The 20,809-nt window shown below is 41.1% G+C and overlaps 1 protein-coding gene across 4 annotated transcripts in view; it reads left to right on the forward strand.

Moving 5' to 3' along the window:
* Positions 1–20,809, forward strand: part of VLDLR (very low density lipoprotein receptor) — a 38,834-nt gene that overhangs the window by 4,650 nt on the left and 13,375 nt on the right. For 2 of the 4 annotated variants that reach the window (XM_017496961.2, XM_017496962.2), the window contains exons 2-12: positions 8,977–9,096; positions 13,233–13,355; positions 14,760–14,882; positions 16,547–16,918; positions 17,015–17,137; positions 17,224–17,346; positions 18,129–18,248; positions 18,352–18,477; positions 18,967–19,138; positions 19,701–19,919; positions 20,669–20,787. In XM_017496961.2, coding sequence (XP_017352450.1) covers positions 8,977–9,096; positions 13,233–13,355; positions 14,760–14,882; positions 16,547–16,918; positions 17,015–17,137; positions 17,224–17,346; positions 18,129–18,248; positions 18,352–18,477; positions 18,967–19,138; positions 19,701–19,919; positions 20,669–20,787 — 1,740 coding nt within the window. The remainder of the gene's footprint in view (positions 1–8,976; positions 9,097–13,232; positions 13,356–14,759; positions 14,883–16,546; positions 16,919–17,014; positions 17,138–17,223; positions 17,347–18,128; positions 18,249–18,351; positions 18,478–18,966; positions 19,139–19,700; positions 19,920–20,668; positions 20,788–20,809) is intronic. The other 2 variants (XM_017496963.2, XM_017496964.2) reach the window with 1 other exon arrangement.

Here is a 20,809-nt window from a genome sequence, read left to right on the forward strand (position 1 = left end):
GGTTCAAGGATTCTCCTGCCTCAGCCTCCCAAATAGCTGGGACTACAGGCATGCGCCACCACGCCCAGCTAACTTTTTTGTATTTTTAGTAGAGACGGGGTTTCACCATGTTAGCCAGGATGGTCTCGATCTCTTGACCTCGTGATCCGCCCGCCTTGGCCTCCCAAAGTGCTGGGATTACAGGCGTGAGCCACCACACCCGGCCTATAGAATATTTTTAATGATTTTTATACAAGAAGCAGAGCTTTGACTGCAACTTGTCACATGAAGTCATTGTGGAATTTCCACTTATGACATCATGTCAGCACTCAAAAAGTTTTGGATTTTGGAGCATTTCAGATTTTGGATTAAGGATGCTCAACCTGTACCATAAATTTAGCATACTTTTCCCACTGAGTGAAATCTGCTGAGAAAGCTTGGGCCCAATAGTTATTTTGAGTCTCTAAGCAAGCGAGTGTCTGCTGGGTCCTGTGAGAGTAAGTATGGAGATTATTAGAAATGTTTTAATGCTTGCTTAGAGATCCTTTGCCTACTTAGTAGTTTAGAGATGCTGGAAACTAAGATGTGGCCGCTGGCTAGAGCAGCTGATTTTGCCAACTCAGGGCATCTGGGTAGCCTTTATGTCTATAGACAAGATGATGGGGATGGGGGGGGGGCCTTCCAATTTGCCAAGGAAGGGACATAACAGAGCATTGACAATAGACAGCATTTGTGAGTTACATCACATATTAGAACTTAATAGTTCTCCCACATACTGTGAGTAAACAGGGTTTCTATTTTATAGACTGCCTCTAATCTTTCATTTTCTTAAATGAAAATCCCCAGATCTGAGTTATTAACTGACCTTTAGGTTCACTAAGTAGGTTGCAGACTGATGCTGGTTATCTTTGTGCATCTCCTTGAAGCCACATGATGTACATCTGAGTACCTACAGTATGGCACCAGGCATGGGGACAGAGTGACCACGGCACTGGTTCCTTCCTTCGTGGCACTTAGTCTAGTGGGGAATCAAAGCAGGAAACCGTGAGCCAAAGACAGCCTGGAATAGAAGCTCTGAACAGGAGTGAGCAGATCCAGTGTTTCAGACTTAATTGTAAAAGAGGCAGACAGCAGCTGAAGATTGCTGGCGTTTCCGTATACTCTCTGGGTTCTAGTTTATGAAGTTACCCTAAACTCACCAAGAACTTAGTCCTGTATGAAAAAGCCAGAAATGATCCTATCTCTGCAGATAATCCTACAAAGGTGATATGATTCAAGCAACAGTGGATTACTGCCAGTATTGCCAAAGATCATTAAAACATGTCAAGTAAAATCTGGGTCTGATACATCGAACTCCTAACCTTACCAGTTAGCTGCTGCTAACCTTCTAAGGTGTGGGAACCTCTCTTTTCTTATGGAAATGAGGCTGACACACTCATTCTGACAGACAAGTATGTGAAGATGCACCATTTCTAAATGATAAATTGCTATAAAGATGAGGTAATTGTACCCTCATAGGCATAGGGAACAGGGGCCTTTATAACCTAGTCTTTCAAAGTACCCGGCTAGTAAAACAACCACTCACACTTGGTTTCAAGCTCTGAAAAGCAGGGGAAAATGTTTTTGACGAAGGTCTTTGGTTCAGACCCGCTTTACTAGTAAACTAATGAATCAACTCATGCATCCAGGAGTACCAACTAGTGCCTAGAGGATAAAGGATGTCAGGCCCCAGGTCCTGAGTTACAAACGTAAATTGCAGGCCATGCCTTAGGGGATCTCTGTGTCTAAAGGTGAAAAATGGTAGCTGAACTCATCTCCTTGCATGATGGCTGTGTGACAGGGATTAGTATGGGAAAGCAGGCAGACCATACGTAGTTCTGCCAAAAAAGGCACTGAGGCCTCATTCAAGAGTACAGGCTGAGCCCACTCCTGGTGGATGAGGGGACAAGGGCAACATGAACAAACTGAGACAAAGCAGCCACGAGGAAGGGCAAAGCCATGGGGAAGTGAGTGGGTCCCCTTCAAGCTGTTAGCTCAGCTGGCATAGCCTCAGCAGATGGTGGGCAGTGGCCAATAGGGAAAAGTCTGAGGAAATTAGTAGGGAACATAATCCTGGAGGCAGTGGTAAGCCGAGAAATGACCCTGTTCTTGGCTATTCTAGGTGCTTGAATCACTAGGTTGCTTGATATGGGTAGAGAATGTGTCAGCAGCCTGGAAGCAAAGGAACGAGAGGTTTAAATTTAGATCAGGTGAGAGAGGAGGGACTGCACACGGCCAGAGTTTGATGGCCAAATGTCAGGGAAGAATTTGGGCTCGTTTCTGGGCCAATCAAAGATAGAGCACACAGTGAGGGAAGGATAGATTTTAGAAGAACCTCTGCCTGTTAAGACACCCAAATAAATTTTCCCTGCAAAATAGTTGTGAGGGCTTCACTTAGATTGTTACCATCATGTGCTCTGTAAAAGATGCATTTATCTCCTGTGTCCCTCCGGTGATGAACATTAGGCCTTATGAGGGTGTTATTAGCATATGCTAAAACCCTGAAAATGAAAGAGCCACTGACATTATGGGTGTAATCTGTAGCTGCTTAGCCTTAGTGCAGTGGTTCTCAAAGTGTGGACTGAAATTGGCAATATTAATTCAATGTTAATTGAGCATGCATCAACATTGATTCATTAGAAATCCAAATGTAGGCCCTATTCTAGACCTACTGAATCAGAATCCAGGCTGGGGCCCAGGCCCAGCATTCTGTGTTTTAACAAGCCTTCCTGGTGATTCTGATGGACACTGGAGCTTGAGAATGACTTAGTTTACCACTCACAGAAGCTAAAGATTTTCAAGCTATGACAGATGGAAGGTCTTTCCTCTGACTTGAACCCTAGACAAGAAAACCAAGAGCTGTAATCTTTCTAGAAGACTTGCTGAGGAATTCTAGCAGCATTTTAAAAAAATTAGAATGGGGAAGGAAAGCAGCCCTCCATGTCAACAGCAAAGCTAAATCTAAACTGATGCTCAGTAGCACAGTATGTGGAGCCAGAGTGCCTAGGTTCAACTCCTAGCTCTGCCCAGGGTGATCTGGGACAAGTGACTGTACTTTCCTTCTCCAAACAGGTTTCCTGATCTGTAAACGAGGAATAATAGAGCCAACCATGCAGGATTACAAATTTTAAAGGCTAACAGGTGTCATGTTTTAGAGCAGTGTTTGGCCAACAACAAAAGCATTCAGTTGTATCTAAGATCAATTTGATATAAATGGAAAAACTGGCAATTGACCTATAAAATTCACTTATTTCAGCAGTGACTCTGAAGAATTAGCCTACATATTCACCAGTTTTTAGTAGCCCCTGAACTAGTTCTTTTTGTTTGTTTGTTTTTCAAAACAGTTTCACTCTTGTTGCTAGGCTGGAGTGAAATGGTGGTATATCGGCTCACTGCAACCTCCACCTCCTGGATTCAAACGATTCTTCTGCCTCAGCCTCCTAAGTAGCTGGGGTTACAGGCATGTGACATCGTGCCTGGCTAATTTTTATATTTTTAGTAGAGACGGGGTTTGGCCATGTTAACCAGGCTGCTCTCGAACTCTTGACCTCAGGTGATCCATCCACCTTGTCTTCCCAAAGTGCTGGGATTACAGGCGTGAGCCACCATGCCTGGCCCACATTGGTTCTTACACTGTTTCAGATGCTGACATTAAGGCCAGAACACAACCTTTGTGCTTGACAGCTCAGCTCAGAGCATTTCCCTTAACACCTGTTGTGGTACTTTGCCTCTTACAAACTCTCCTCCCTGTAGGAAAACTTTTTTGCTGACTCAGAAATTTGCTTGTCCTGAAAGGAGTTTTAGCTTATGAATAGAAAGATTGGCATTAAAAGTGGCAGGCAGTAGAAGTGAACTAAACTAAAAATAAATGCCCTTGGTGGCCCTAGAAGTGCCGAAACAAATGGACTGAAGGAATTCTAGCAAATAACACCCATATGCTCAAGCAATGAGTAAGGGCATGTGAGATGTAGATGCTTGGCCCTGGGGCCCCAACAGTGTGGCAGCATGAGCCTCTGTGCAGATTGAACTGTACTGTGAACCTGGTACCCAGAGACACTTTCTCTATATTCTGGGCATGCATGTTGGAGTGCTCCTCCCAGGGTGCTGCTCAGAGCCCCATAGGGAGATGTGTAGTCCATCTGGAAGGCTTGGTAGTTACTCGAAGGCCTATACCATTTTTTACTGCAGCTTACATATGGTTCTCCCATGTTAATCCCTGCAGGGAAAAATAGACAATGGCAGGCTGACTTCTATAGGCATTGAAAACCCTGAGTCTCTCTCTAGGACATCGGCCTAGACAAGGAACTTAAAACAAAAGCCTCAAAAGCCTAGGCCACAAAAACAAAAATAGACAAATGGGATTTAATTAAACTAAAAAGCTTCTACACAGCAAAAGAAATAATCGACAAAGTGAAGAACACCCTGCTAAATGGGAGAAAATACTTGCAAACTATTATCTGACAGGAGACTAATATTCAGAATATACAAAGTCAAATAACGGGGGAATAAAAACAAATAATTCCATTCAAAAGTTGACAAAACATATAAATAGACATTTCCCAAGAGGACATAAAAATGACCAACAGATATATGAAAAAATGGCTGCCATTACTAATCACCAGAGAAATGAAAACCAAAACCACAATGACATATCATCTTATACCAGTCAGAATGGCTATTACCACAAAGGCAAAATACACAGATGTTGCTGCGGATATGGAGAAAAGGGAACTCTTACACACTGCTGGTGAGAATGTAAACTAATACAGCCACTAAGGAAAACAATATGTAGATTTCCCGAAAAACTAAAACTGGAAGTAACATGTAATCCAGCAATTCCTCTACTGGGTATCTACCCAAAGGAAAATCAGTATATCAAAGGGGCACCTGCACTGGCATGTTTATCACAGCACTGTGTACACTAACAAAGAATCCACCTAAATGTCCATTAATGGATGAAAGGGTAAAGAAAATGTGGTACATATACACACTGGAATATCATTCAGCCATGAAAAAGAATGAAATCATGTCATTTGCAGCAGCATGGGGATGGAATTGGAGGTCATTATGCTAAGGGAAATACATCAGGAACAGCAAGACAAATATGTTCTCACTCATATGTGGGAGCTAAAATATTTTATCACATGGAGGTAGACAGAAAGATAACAGAGACTCAGAAGTGGGGAGACAGTGAGGGCAGATGAAAAGAAGTGGATTAAAGAATACAAACAGAAGAAATAACTTCAATGACTGTACTTAACAAAAATGTATTGTACTCGAGTGATGGACACCCTGAATACTCTGACTTCGTCAGTATACATTTATTATATATGTAACAAAATTTCGTGTACCCCATAGATTTATACAAACACCACCAGGAAGAACCCTGAGTTTCTTGGAGCCAGTGAACTGCCAGTGTGTCTGTGTAGCAATGTTGACTCTTTAGAGAAGGGAGGCTCCTAGAACGTAGATGCCTGAAGTAAGCGTGCACAGTCTGATTCCATCTATATAAGTGACAGTACAAGGGAGAAATTTTTGACACTCCAGGAATTCATTCATTACAAATTTAAATAGCCACATAAATGAGTAGGTACAAGTGACTTCCAACTCCTTCACCCAAAGGAGCAGAGATATTCTAGGTATTAGAGCTGGAAGAAAACCTAGACAGTTTCTTAAATCAATAGAACCCTTTTCAAATTCGTACACCAAAATCCAATATTCAAAAGAAAGTCTTGGTAGAGGCAGAGGCAGAACACACAGGGCCCCTGCTGTTGTGGCCTTTCCCTCCACTTCAGCCACCCCTCTAGGTTCTCGTGAAACCTTGTGGCTTTGGGGGAACCCACTAACAATTGCATTTTACCCCAACTTCTCACCTGAGCAGAAGTGCCTAGCACTTCTACATCCAAGCTATCTTTTGAGGCGTCTACGGCTTTAGCTTAGCCCTAAGAATTAAAAGAACCTCAAGTGTAGATGATTTCAAGCTCAACTTGTTCCCTTTATGAAAGTATAATACTGAATTTGAGACTTAACTTTCATGGATGGAAATAGACTGTAGGTCCACAACCCTGTAATCCCCAAAGCCCTGGAAATCAAAAGCTTCTTAACTCATTTGCTGCATTCGATTCTCCTAGAGCTCTGCACAGCAGCAGTCCCAGCTGAGCACCAGAGGTGGAAAGGTAGAACCTTCTTAAAAACTCGAACAGAAAACTTAACAGTGTACCAGTCAGGTGGCTAAGGGCTCGGCATTTGATTTAGTGTCTGAGCTCTCCCTCTCTGTGGGAAGCAGAGAATTAAACAGAATTGGGAAGCCCTTTCTGCCCAGTAGCAATCCCTCAAAACAAAGTGCTTAGGAAACTAGGAAACGAAGAGGCATAGCCATAAAGCTTAAGGTCTTTATTTGCCTCTCCTTAAAGAGTCCTTTATAAAGCCAGCTTGTCTTCCCACCCCCACCCCAATGTTGTTCTTTTAAACAAACAGGGACATTTTAGTAGCACACTGTACTCCTAATGCCTGTTGCTACCATTTCCTATGGGCAGGAGCGGGGGAGAGAGTGAGAGAGAGAGAGAGTGTGTGTGTTGTGTGTGTGTGTGTGAGAGAGAAAGAGAGATGTTAAAACACAGCTTTATGATGATCAGGCAGAAGCTGGAGTAAAGTGGAAATATCTGAGTTGAGAAAAGCTAGAAATTAAACTCCTTTTTGGCTTTGGATATTTTCTTAGCAGAAAATGCTGATGCCTATCCTGAGTCTGCTCATTATAGACTCTTGGAGCAGAGCTGCTGGGATTTTAATAGAATTTATTACTGTTGATAGCTTGTATATTACAACTAAATTCAGAGACCTTAAGGCAACAGTAGACTAAATATCACCCTTGGAATACTGTATGCCCATATTTAATCTAAGGCCACTCTAAGTGCCTATGAAATCTGTAGCTTCAAACTCATTTTTAAGGAGGTTGTCTTCCAGGTACCTTAACCATGGGGTGAGAAACTATCATTTGACGTTGACTTTTAAGTTCCTATTCAAGTCTGATTACGGGGTTCCCATTTTAACTATGCAGATATCAATGTCAACGTTTCTGTCTCATTTGGACTTAATACCTTTGGTAGCTAAAACCTTTGGAAAAAAAAAAATCAGAGGCTTTCAGCCTTCACTGTATCCTAATTGCAACCTTGCTAATCTTTCCAAGTATACTTATACCTATGTTTTCAGACTACAAATCATTTTTTCTCTAATTACTCAAGGTAGATTCTTACCACTTTCACAGTTCCCAAAGGTAGTAAGGTTATATAGAACTACAGGACATGTGCCCTCAGCACTGAGAATATTGCAAACATATTAAGAATTCAGTGGCAATGAGGGGAGAGAGGAGAGGTACCAGGTACCTCGTATTTGGTTTAACAGAATAAAAAGGAACAGGTGATGCTTCCTGACAACAATCTCTACCCTCCTCTTGTTCCTTGCTAAATCCCTAGTGTATTACCACCAATAAAACATGTGAGGAATGAAAAAATGCTATGAAATGAAGGTAGGGAACCATTCTGCTTTGTAGCTGGGTCCTAGGTTAATCAGACTCATGGGAGCAGAGTGATGCATCTAGTTTTGAAAGCAATATATTTAATATCCAAGGAAGTAACCACACCCATATGGACATCTTGATTTGGACCAAATTTTAATCTCCCTGGGAAGTGCCACAAAGCACAGAATGCTCCCAGACAGCAGGGAGTAGCTGACACTAGGAAGACCAACTAGGGTATTGTGCACATAACACAAGAGTTCCAGTCTGTGCTTGTCTCTGTAATATCAGTTCTTATGCCAGCATGCCACAGCTGCAAATGCTGAAAGGTGGCAGGAAATAGGAAGGCTTTCTGCTTGGAAACCCTCCCTAAGTAATCTGCGTGAACTATATGATTCCACTGTTTTTCTCAAATATTTGCAGTATATTTGCTTTAAGCGGCCACATCTGTGCCTTTTATTGCAAAGCAATCACATCCGCCAGAAGGACGGAACTGCTAATGATAGGAAGCACCTGAACCTTAGCTGGCCTGTGCCGGGCAAAAAACCAACACTCCTACTTACAAGTCTTAGTTCACACCATTGTGTGAATTAAATATCCATACATTAAGCATACGAAAACTGAGATTCAGAGAAATAGAATCTATGTATCTTCAGCTCTACCTCACTTTCCTTTTCTCTTGTCTCTAAATTACAAATGATCTTCCTTTGCCTCTTAACTATACTTTCTTTTTGCTTTTCTCTTGGAGCTGTTTTGTAAACCTGTGTTTTTCCAATTAGACCTACATTTCTAAGAGGAGGAATTATGCATTAAACTCTACCTCTAACCTCTTCTTGCTTCTCCTTCTTCACTGTGCTTGTAATAGAAACATCATTAATGGATAAGAGTAGGGATATGGACAAGAAATGCCATTAAAAGATTAGGACTTGGTGGATTATAGCCACACATGTAGTTTCAAAAAATGAGAGAATGAGTTTAGAGGCAGAGATGATGCCCCATGTGGTCTCTGGGCAATCTGGGTTCCTTCTGTATTGGTCTGGCTCCATTTGCGCGAGATCACTATTCCATCCACCATGTTCAATTTTCAGGTACCAGAAAGAAATAGAAAAAAAATGGATCCTCTCTCATTTTAAGGACATTTCCTAAAGTCATATATACCATTTCAGTTTACATTCCATTAGTCAGAACGTCGTTTCTTGCCCACACCTCACTGAGAAAAAGGCTGGGAAATCCAGTGTTTAGTTTTAGCATGTACCCAGCTAAGAACTCAATTACTGTCAGTCACTGCCTGAAGATCCATCCTACTCTGGCCCTTAGGATGTTACAGCCTGCCGAGTCTGCAGTATCCTTCTGAGAAGGTCCCCATCCATGGGTATTAGGTATCTCAGATCTATAACCTACCACCCTCTATTCTTGCTTTGCTGAGTGTTCCCTTCTTATTCTAGGGAGAAAAGCCAAGTGTGAACCCTCCCAATTCCAGTGCACAAATGGTCGCTGTATTACCCTGTTGTGGAAATGTGATGGAGACGAAGACTGTGTTGATGGCAGTGATGAAAAGAACTGTGGTGAGTAAAGAGTTTGATGACCTACACATTCTGTTAAAATATGATGTCTCAATCTGCAAATGTATTGAGATTCCGAAAATAAAATCCCCTTCTAACAATTTCTTTGAAAGAGTCCAAAGAATCTATACTTCTCTAAAGGAATAAAATTGAATATTTGACATGAGGTTATCAACTGGAGTATGGAATGATAAGATGCTGTTCCATTTAAATGACAGGACCTAGTTTATCTGAGATCAGGCAAACAAGTGGAATAGGAAGCTGGGAGAAGGGAGAAGTGGATCAGAAATAGAGACAGACAGAAGATTGCTTAGAAGGGACCTTTTTTCCCTTTTAATTTTCAGATGGCTCTGATCCTAGAAAAGAAAGCAAGCCACGGACATGAGAAAATCCCATAATGTTTCAGGGGGTTAATTAACCCCTGACACAGAAACTACAAGCCAGCACAGATCAAAGATCAGATAAGGCTTCTCTTTTAATTCTCTGCCTACAATAGTCGCTAATTCTAAAGCATTAGCAGGGCGGAAGACATCCTCTCCGCAAGAGAATGGGGATACAGTGTCACATCCATCAATCAGCATCTATCAAAAGATTATTGTGAGAAATGCCTATGTATGCAATTTATATAACCTCATGTCAAGCCAGAACAGCTGAGAACTGAATGGCAAGATCACATTTAGAAACCATGAATACATGCTGAAGTTTGCTCTAGGATCCCTTTGTTCAATGTTGTAAACATTCTGAAACAATGTTGTATGTGAATATTAGTGCTAACATTGTCATTTATCTTTGAAAAGATGTTATGTAAAGATTTTCACTATGCAAGGTAGAAATACAGAAGAAAAGTAGAGGCTAAATATAGGTTTCCTCAACTGCCATCTTGTTATTCCCTTACCCACTTCTTCATGCATCATTACTAAAATGCTATACAGTAAACATCATGGCAGACCTTGTTCTAAGCCTGATCTCTCTTAGCAATATCACAGGTGTTTTCATGCCAATGCGCAGAGCAGATCAGTAGCTCTTTTGGAAGTATAAGAAAGCCTAATCTTGCATGTTCTTCACATGTACCCCAAAACCTAAAATGCAATTAAAAAGAAAGAAGAGATTGGACATGGAAGTGAAGAGGGAGAGGAAGTAGAGGAAATAAACAATTACAAATAAAGCTATTATAATGTTAAGTTTTTTTCATGAAATATAAAGTATTTCCCTAAAAAAAAAAAAAGCCTATTCTACAGTCTCAGGGAAGAAACTTAAATCTAGTCTCAGGACCAAGAATAATTCTCCTGTGCAATACTTTTACATCGTTTGTATTTTAACACTGAGAATTTATTCCACAAGACATTGAGTCCCATGCTATTTCTGGGTTACCTAGGTAATTTAGTTCTCTCACTAAATATCTCCCTAGAGAATCTTTACTCTTGTCAACTATTTTCCTGTTGTAAGTAGCAGTTTTTCCCTCTATTCTAAACTATATATTTGGCAAAACCCATTGCTTTTTCTTAAAAAGTAATTATTCTCTTTATGTTGCAAAAGTCTTCTTTTACCGTCTGACTCAGTAGGAACTAATCTGGGTCAACTTGGGACTTCTCTAAAATAGTCTTGTATAAATGCTCTTTATTAGCCACATGGTAGGAGAGTTTGGGAAAGAAAAGCAGGTAAATGTATATCTAATCAAGAGCATTTGAGGTGGGAAAAATTATATTTTTTGCAAAAATTTGTCTCTACCATGTGCGACGATAGAGAAAGAAATTGGGAACATTACAATCAGGGAAGCTCTGAATGCTTATTTTGTTCCTCTGTGGAAGAGGGAAAGCTATGGAATTACTTGAAACTTCCAAAGCTACCTCCTATTTGTGGTCTAATCTCTTAATATGGAACTTGATTACAATATATAGCAGGGTTCTTTATTTCCAGTATGTCAATGGGCATAGTCAACTTAATCTTAGATTCTATAAGCCATGTGCTTCTGCTGATCCCAATAACTCATTCTTTTATAGTGTTAGGCTGAGCTAATTAATCAGCAATTTAGGTACTGTAAATACGTAACTGTTAATTCCGTTCCTCTGTAGCACATCTAAATTTCTATTGGTCTCTCAAGGCTCAATTCAAATATCCTTTCTTTACCCTCCCAGTCTATGCTCCAAATGAAGAAAGATAACCCTACAGCAATCTGTCTGTCTCTGTTTTTCTTTTGCTCAAACCCTGTGCTATACAGCCAATCTTTCACATCCTCATTAATTTTCTAAGACTTAAAATCATGGGATCTTTCTATAGCCATTCTGCTACTCTCTCTCTTGCAACTTCTAAAGAATATCACAGGTTGAATTATAGCAACTAACCCTGCAGACCCTCTGACGTCTTCCTCCATGCTCAGATTATAGGCCTTGAATAGCACTCAATTCATTAACACTAGTGCTTGAGTATTTCAGTGATTTTAGAGAGGCATGAATCTAAAAGCTAGCATGGCCAGTCTTGTTTCCTTGGCTATGTAATTCAGGGAGATAATCCTTTTTAGATAATCATAATTTGTCAACCTGTGTTCTAGAAATTAACTGTCATCACTCTCACTCCTCTTGACAGTATCTTACACTGATCCAGAATGGTCCAATGGCAAACTCTAAGCTTTGAGACTTCTACCTACATAATTTAAACCAGTGACATGTGAAACAGTCCCTTTCAATTGTTCAGCAAATTGTGAATTTTTCACTTATTTACCTTCACAGAATATCTGTCATAGAGGAATGTTTTAAAATAGCAATTTGGGTCAAAAGTATAAGCATATAGGCAAGAAAGAATATAATCTAAGATAAGCTTAGGGTATCCTATGTAGCTACTTTATATCAGGATTCATCCTTCTCTGTGATTCCTTCATGGGTAGGGTGACCAAGCTGCCCAGTTTGCTTAGGAAAGCACTGGTTTATGCTTATCTTATGGATATAAATAATAGTGTCCCCTTTCTGCTGTCATGGTCCCAATTTGGACAACAAACTCATGGTAACCCTAAGTATAGGGGAAAGACCTGCCCCAGGAAGAATTAGCAGAATCAATTCGTTTCCTTATGCTGTTTTAACACTAGCAGTCAGTTATGGATATTAGCACTGACAGCTTCAGTGACTTTTAGCTGATTGATGTTAGCCTACCCCTTGGCTAGAAAGACTAAAATCTTCTCTCCCTTGAATTCTAAATACAACATCTCTTGTTACACTGATTTGAGTTTTCTTCCCTTTCTACCTGATGAGCTCCTTTGCCCCTGTAGACCAGTATGGGTGACAATGTTTAGTACTAGGGTTTGGCCTTCATTCTCCACACTAAACGCATGTGTTGTTAAGGGATGCCCCTTGAACAGTGTCTTATTCAGCTCAGACTGTACTCACAAAAATACCATAGATGGGTACCTAAAACAACAGAAATTTATTTCTCATAGTTGTGGAGGCTAAGAAGTCCAAGATCAAGGTGCTAGCAGATCTGCTATCTGGTGAGGGCTGTCTTTTTTGTTTGCAGGTGACCATCTTTTCACCATCTTCACGTAGTAGATAACAAAGAGAGAGAAAGCAAGAGCTCTGGTTTCTTTTTATAAGGATGCTAATCCCATTCGTGGGGTGTCCACCCTCATGACTTCATTACCTCCCAGAGGCCCCACCTCCTAATAACATCATACAGAAGGTTAGGATTTCAACACGTGAATTTTTGGGGGAAACAAATATTCAGTCCCCAGCAAACAGTTCTACTGTGATCCAGTCAGAAGATGGAATGTTTAGCTGTTAAACATATGAAGTATTTGAATAAATGACTTGGAAGAAACGCATGTAGAGAATGAAAGTGTTACTTAATCTCAGCATTATAAAACAGGTGGGAAGTTAAATGTAAGGTATCTCTGGGTTGTAAGATAATGGGCAACCTCTGTCTGACCTTGACTTCAGTTTCCTTCAGATATCTCCAGTGAGCATCTTCCTCCTCTGAAAAATAACAACAGTAATAATTTTTCTGAAGGTCCCCCTGAATATTGGCAGTTGAGTGCCCATTGACTCAGCTGTTTTTTAAAAGAAAACATGACAAAATGCAGTATGAGCCCTCATGTGAAGCTAGGGCTGTGGGTAAGTGACTTCAACTTTAACCCTTCAAATAAACTTTTGCAGTAAAGAAGACATGTGCCGAATCTGACTTCGTGTGCAGCAGTGGCCAGTGTGTTCCCAGCCGATGGAAGTGTGATGGAGATCCCGACTGTGAAGATGGTTCAGATGAAACCCCAGAACAGTGCCGTGAGTGTAACTTGCCTTGGCCTTGAACTTTCCCAAGCTGTTCGGTGTCTCACATTTCTAAGTATGGCTTAATCTACTACTTGGTATTCATTTTTCTTTGCCTGCCTTAAAGTTTAGGTCAACTGACTACAAGGTCAGTCAAATCATTATCAGTTTGTCAGCCTCCTTAAAAGAATATTTTCCCTGGTCCAACAAGACTGACGTTCTCTTGGGTAGCTTCGCTATTAAATACTTAAAACTGAAGTCAGCAGATTCAATCAAGAACTCCTTGACTAGGTGCATAGATTTCAAATGTTTGATTATAATGACTCTGAGCAGATGGTACTCTGGTCCTGGAAGCTAAGTCAAGAAGCAAGGGTTCCCCATGGGTCAAGCATAAGCTTTTAGAAGCACAGCTTCTCATATTATTAAAAAGCTATTACTGAAGAGGTAAGGTAGCTAGTAATTGGGTGATATAGTGACTTCTGACACAAACGTAACCTGAAGTTACTAAAGTGGAGATCTTACATCTTGTTCTTAAATAAGAGAAACTTCATAGGTTTGCAAAGGTATACATGTGTCCTTAGGAAAAAGTCGATGAGACCATAAAGAATGATGGTTTGGGATCGTATAAATTAAGGTCACCTGAATGTCAAGGCGAAGAAAGCCTTAGAGTTCATTTTAAGTCAGTAGAGGCCTGTACCGGTGGAAGCGCTAAAAAAGAAGGACTAACATGAAGAAAATTTAGGTCTGAAATGTGATTATGAAAGAAAATCAAATAGAAAGGAAATTAAGGGTATTACTTTCAATTTTCTAGATAAGAAGTGAGGAGAGTAATATTGGTCAGGGCAAGTGAGTTAAAAACCTGTGAGCTAAAGACAGGTTGTACAAAGATTCAGCCCCAAGTTTTAGTGGAGAATGACCTGGTCAAGTCAACCATTAGGGTATATTTCTGCTTTTCAAGATGTCAATGTAAAGGAGGTTGTGAAGGAGGCTTGTAAAGGAATCTAGGCAATAGAAGATTTCTTAGGTGTTTGAACGTCTGACCTTTCATGCAGTTGAGATTAGGTGACAATATCTGGGTGTGCCCACTTGATATCCAACAGATAAGTAGTGGTCTAGGAGCAGGCCAGCCAATAAACTTCACCATGCCAAGTAAAACAAAGCCAGAAGTGAGCATGCCATGGGACCTTGAAGGAGTGACAAGGTCAAGGCTGTCAGGTACACTGCCAAGTTGCATAGGTTGGCATAGCTTCTAAGGAATGGAGCTGGTGAAAGAGCTCCCCAAACTTCAGCCAGTTAGTCAAATTTCACCAGGGTGCCAGGCTACTGAGTCACAGGTATTAGCGTTCTCAAGCAGCACAGAAGCAGCAGCTTTGCATTGATCAGTTTTGAGGCTGTTTTGAGACTGTATATCATCAACAGATATGAGAACGTGCCGCATAAATGAAATCAGCTGTGGCGCCCATTCTACTCAGTGTATCCCAGTGTCCTGGAGATGTGATGGTGAAAATGATTGTGACAGTGGAGAAGATGAAGAAAACTGTGGTAAGAAGATCAGTGTTGAGTGACGTAACCCAAAGATCCTTTTCCTCAAGCAAGGGTGGGCAGGGGAAACTAACCTAAGCATGAAGATGCACTGACATTGACTCACTTTTCAGTGACTTCACTATCTGCTCAATTAGTTGTCCTTCATAACTGCCCTAAAACCCTGAAAGACATTCAGATGGCAATTGGCAATTGCTTGGTGTTTCTTTTAGGCGAATAGAAATAAGAAGGTAAGTTATTCAAGGCACTTCCATGTAGAAGTAGCTCAGGGAAGCAGCAATTGTGTGGGCTTTTGCCTTTGTTGTGATAGTAATTCATGTGTCTTTTGCACTTTGGCTCAATAAAACTAGAAGATGAGTAGGATAGGCAAATACGTTTGTAGGTCTAAACTTGATCGGATTGTTGGAATAAATTATTTGAGTGTTATACAAGCATTTCTTTGCTCCTGAACTAGATTCTGCCATAGCTTTTCCAAAAAAAAAAAAAGACACAGAAGCATGAATAAACATCTTACCTGAGATACCCAAAGAAAAGTCTACCCAACTGGTGATCCCTTTGTCTCCTGTTGCAGTTCCTGTCTCTGAAAGCTAACTCTGTTTCCTATTCTTTCATATTTCTGATCTTGGAAAATCTTTAATAAAATGCTACATGTTGAAGGTGAGGGCCTGGGAAAATCGCTAGGTTGAACAAACAGTGCTTTGAACGTTCTTTCAAGCTACCGCCCTTTTTATAGAGCCTCTAAAATCTGCAGATCCCAAGTCTGACAAGCATGGGCCTCCTGATATGGTAGTAGTCGAGGGAGCTCAGGGCATTTACAGTTGAAACACCAGTCTTGTGTACAGAAGTCGCCTTCTGAGGTCAGTACCACTGCACCTAGTCCAATGAGTTTTAGTGTTCAATCCTAGAATTGAGTTTTCCATATTGGTAAGCCCTGGTGCTGCCAAAGTGTTTCCCTTATAAGTCTAGACTTTGCTTCCCAAGAGAGCCGTGGTCTCTATTCTAATTGCCACCAAATTGTGACCTTGAAACGTTTGGCAGGAATTTAAGTCAAAGTACCAATTGGCCAATAGGACTAGCTTATCATTATCAGCATACCGGAATGTTAAATGGTGATTCTAGCCCTGGCAATGACTTTTTAAAAATGGAAAGTGTTTAAGATGACTCGTTATTCCTGATCCTTATTTAAAGGACCAAAAAGAGGAACCATGTATGGTGGTACGTGGTTCACCTCTTTTTGGCGACAACATCTTAATGCTTGCTGTGAATATTACGTTGCATGATATTCTCAACTAGTGCTGTGATCTGGCCTGACAAGCAGTATGCTGATTCAAGGACAACTCAATCTCTCCCTTCCAAAATGAAATCCCTTGTTCCAGTTTGTTATTACCACTGTCACTTTCACAGCTAATTGTGGTTCTCATCTCAAATTAATTTCCAGTCTTCAACTATTTCTTGGTCCTTTATTTCTTTTCTACTTATTTATAGTGTGTGCATTTTTTGTACAATGAGACTGTGTTCTTGATTTCAATCCTCCATTTTAGCCTTTAGGATGGACTAGTAAGTTAGGATTAATGATTAAAGATCAATGTATTAGATTTTGGGCCAAGAATCTTGAAAGGACCAATCTTGATGCACTTTGAATGGGGTATCCTCTCTCTTAATAGGTAACATAACATGTAGCCCCGATGAGTTCACGTGCTCCAGTGGCCGCTGCATCTCCAGGAACTTTGTATGCAATGGCCAGGATGACTGCAGCGATGGCAGCGACGAGCTGGACTGTGCCCCGCCAACCTGTGGCGCCCATGAGTTCCAGTGCAGCACCTCCTCCTGCATCCCCATCAGCTGGGTGTGCGACGATGATGCAGACTGCTCTGACCAATCTGATGAGTCCCTGGAGCAGTGTGGCCGCCAGCCAGTTATACACACCAAGTGCCCAGCCAGTGAGATCCAGTGCGGCTCTGGCGAGTGCATCCATAAGAAATGGCGATGCGACGGGGACCCTGACTGCAAGGACGGCAGTGATGAGGTCAACTGTCGTAAGTAGCCTTCTAGCATGGCACGTGCGGTTCTCTTCCCTGTATCAACTGGGACAATTTGCTGGCTTCATTCCATGATGTTTCCTCCCTTTGCAGCCTCTCGAACTTGCAGACCTGACCAGTTTGAATGTGAGGATGGCAGCTGCATCCATGGTAGCAGGCAGTGTAATGGTATCCGAGACTGTGTTGACGGTTCTGACGAAATCAACTGCAAAAATGGTAAGGATCTCTTCTTGTTGGTTAAGCAGTGGATTGCTCTGACCAGACCCACCCATGGAATCTCTCTTCTTTGTTTCTCTTTGTAGTCAATCAGTGCTTGGGCCCTGGAAAATTCAAGTGCAGAAGTGGAGAATGCATAGATATCAGCAAAGTATGTAACCAGGAGCAGGACTGCAGGGACTGGAGTGATGAGCCCCTGAAAGAATGTCGTAAGTGAAGGGGTTGCCCAAGTACAGAGCCTGGACGTTTGATACATTCCAGCACGGCTAACACTGTGTAGACCCCCCCGCGTGATGGTTGGTTAAACTTTTTAATGTACTGAAGTTCTACTGTAGACTTCAGAGTGAAACTTTGTGACTTAAAAGCCCAGGTAGTTCGAGAAGCTAGTTTACAGTTTTTGTTTTTTTCTTTTTTCTTTTTTTCTGAGATGGAGTTTTGCTCTTGTTGCCCAGGCTGGAGTACAATGATACAGTCTTGGCTCACTGCAACCTCTGCCTCCCATGTTCAAGCAGTCTCCTGCCTCAGCCTTCCAAGTAGCTGGGACTTACAGGTGCCTGTCACCACACCTGGCTATTTTTTTTTTTTTTTTGGTATATTTAGTAGAGATGAGTTTTCATCATCTTGCCCAGGCTGGTCTCGAACTCCTGACCTCAGATGATCCATCTGTCTTGGCCTCCCAGAGTGCTGGGATTATAGGCATGAGCCACACTTGCCCAGCCCAAACTAGTTTATAGTTTAACCTCCTTAAAGGTATCTGATCAGCAATAGAGAAACTTGAATAAATGCTGCTTGACCAACTGGTAACTTGCTAAGGAGATAGATAATCCACCCTGAAACACATACCTATAAAATAAATGATTAGTTATTAATCAAATCATGGGTTTGACCAGGCCAGCTTGGTAAGTTATCACAAATACCCTGGTTTTTAAATGTGAAAGACAGACATTAATTGTAAATAACTTGTCAAGTGACTGCTACATTTTTATTTCAGATATAAATGAATGCTTGGTAAATAATGGTGGATGTTCCCATATCTGCAAAGACCTAGTCATAGGCTACGAGTGTGACTGTGCGGCTGGGTTTGAACTGATAGATAGGAAAACCTGTGGAGGTGAGTCTAAGAAGAAAACCTGGACCCTGCGGGTGGTGGGAAAGGGCAGTATGTACCTGGTAAGGTATAAGAGCAGCAAGACTAATTCTAATTTCCCTCCTAGATATTGACGAATGCCAAAACCCGGGAATCTGCAGTCAAATTTGTATCAACTTAAAAGGCGGTTACAAGTGTGAATGTAGTCGTGGCTATCAAATGGATCTTGCCACTGGTGTGTGCAAGGCAGTAGGTAAATGCACTTGGACTGTTGTGGCTGTTGTACCTTTACGAGTAAGTGCTCTAAAAGGTACACCCAGTGACTACAATAGTCAAACTAAACATGAAATTGTACTTGAGAACGATGCTGCTATCTCATAATACAGCAGTATAGGTTAAATAGCGATCTCTCCCCCAGACGTCTGCTTTAGTCATTCCTTTTGCATATAATAACATGAATATCTACCAGGTTTGCATAGTTACTGTTTCCAAAACTTGAGTGCAACTCCATTAAGTGACTTATTCACCAGCCACCCTGTTGTTGAAGGCTGTAACCCCAGGACTGCCTTCTAAACCATAGGAAGCACTTGCAGGTCCCAGGGGCAGGAACTCCAGAACGGGTACTACTGAGGTATTCCATAATACCTTTACTTTTTAAGTGCTCCTCTGCTGGGAGGAGGGGGTTTAGAAAGATGCTGCCTTCTTAAAGCAAAACTAAGTAACCCTGACTCCCATCTTGCAGGCAAAGAGCCAAGTCTGATCTTTACTAATCGAAGAGACATCAGGAAGATTGGCTTAGAGAGAAAAGAATATATCCAACTAGTTGAACAACTAAGAAACACTGTGGCTCTCGATGCTGACATTGCTGCTCAGAAACTGTTCTGGGCCGATCTAAGCCAAAAGGCCATCTTCAGGTAACTTTCAGTTCCATTCATGGTGTCTTGACAAGTCATTGCCACTAGGGAAGTGATCTGTGGGATAGCTTGGAGGAGTTTCTTTTGTGTCTAGCTCCATCTAGCATCTAATTACCTGGAGACATTAAATCTAACACTAATTATTAAATTTTGTCAGTTCCTAATTAGAAACTAACAATTGTCTATGAAGTAAAAAAAGATGACATCTTTCATGTTTTTTATATTTTCTCCCTGTTCTCCACAGTTAATTGAGAACTATTCATTGCTGCTACAAATCGAAATGGTAGTACAGCCTTTTCTTAATGGGAACGATAGCAACTCAGATGATGGATACTGAACAAATAGCTTCACTTAGAAATTTATTGTTGTTGTATATAGAATACATACCAGCAACTAGATAATCTACAGCATTATTAATTTAGCATCAGTAAGCAGCATGGTTAAATAATTTGAGTGGTGAGCTACGGTGTTAATTCATTGACCATTTTGTAAGCAGAAAGTCCATTCTCCATGCTCTCATGGTGTCAAACTCTTAAATTTCTTGTGACCTATTCTGTTTCAGTGCCTCAATTGATGACAAGGTTGGTAGACATGTTAAAATGATCGACAATGTCTATAATCCTGCAGCCATTGCTGTTGATTGGGTGTACAAGACCATCTACTGGACTGATGCGGCTTCTAAGACTATTTCAGTAGCTACCCTAGATGGAACCAAGAGGAAGTTCCTGTTTAACTCTGACTTGCGAGAGCCTGCCTCCATAGCTGTGGATCCACTTTCTGGGTTTGTGGTCTATGTTTTCCATCATGTAGCCTTTTGGATGGTATCTGTGTAAATCAGGAGGTTTCTCATACCTGAATTAGTACTAAAATCTCAAGGTTTATCAGCCCTCCACAACAAAGAATTAGAATTGGAAATTAGAATTCAGGATATCAGTGGTGCCCCAGTTGAGTGACCCTGGGACAGCCTTATTTATATGACATGTCCTCTCTATCTGACTCTCGTATGACTGACTGCTGGTTGACATTAATGAATTAACATTCCTGATTTGATGTGTACTAAAAGCTGTATCCGGACCCTTTTGCCCACTCACTTTCTATGCAAGTGATTTTTAATTTTTGACTGAATACTTTGCTGGGTTAGAAGAGCAGCTTAGGAAGTTGAGTAAGGCTGTAGTCATCACAGCTGGCTCCCATGCAGCCTCACAGAGCTCAGTCAGCCAGCCTGCTGTGAAATTTAAAGGATATTTGTCTTTCACTCCTCTGAAAGAACCGACCCTTTAGAAAGGAAGCATAACCTTGTGACTTTGGGCTGGAATTTAAATGTCAGATAAACATAGATTATTACAGTTAATAATGAGCTTGTAGATTCTTAATGTTCAATTTTACTTCCCTGGAACATAATTGAGACCCTTAAATGTTACTGTTTGTCACTAGAGATTCCCTTGAGTTTTCTGTTCAAACTTTTGTTTCAAGCTACAACTTTATTCCTTCGAAACCACTGGGGCTAATTTCTCATTTAATTCTTCACAGCTTTGTTTACTGGTCAGACTGGGGTGAACCAGCTAAAATAGAAAAAGCAGGAATGAATGGATTTGATAGACGTCCGCTGGTGACAGTGGACATCCAGTGGCCTAACGGAATTACACTGGGTATGTATGTTCTTCCTCCTTG

The sequence above is a fragment of the Cebus imitator genome, unplaced genomic scaffold, assembly GCF_001604975.1.
Source record: "Cebus imitator isolate Cc_AM_T3 unplaced genomic scaffold, Cebus_imitator-1.0 Scaffold227, whole genome shotgun sequence".
Lineage (NCBI taxonomy): Eukaryota > Metazoa > Chordata > Mammalia > Primates > Cebidae > Cebus > Cebus imitator.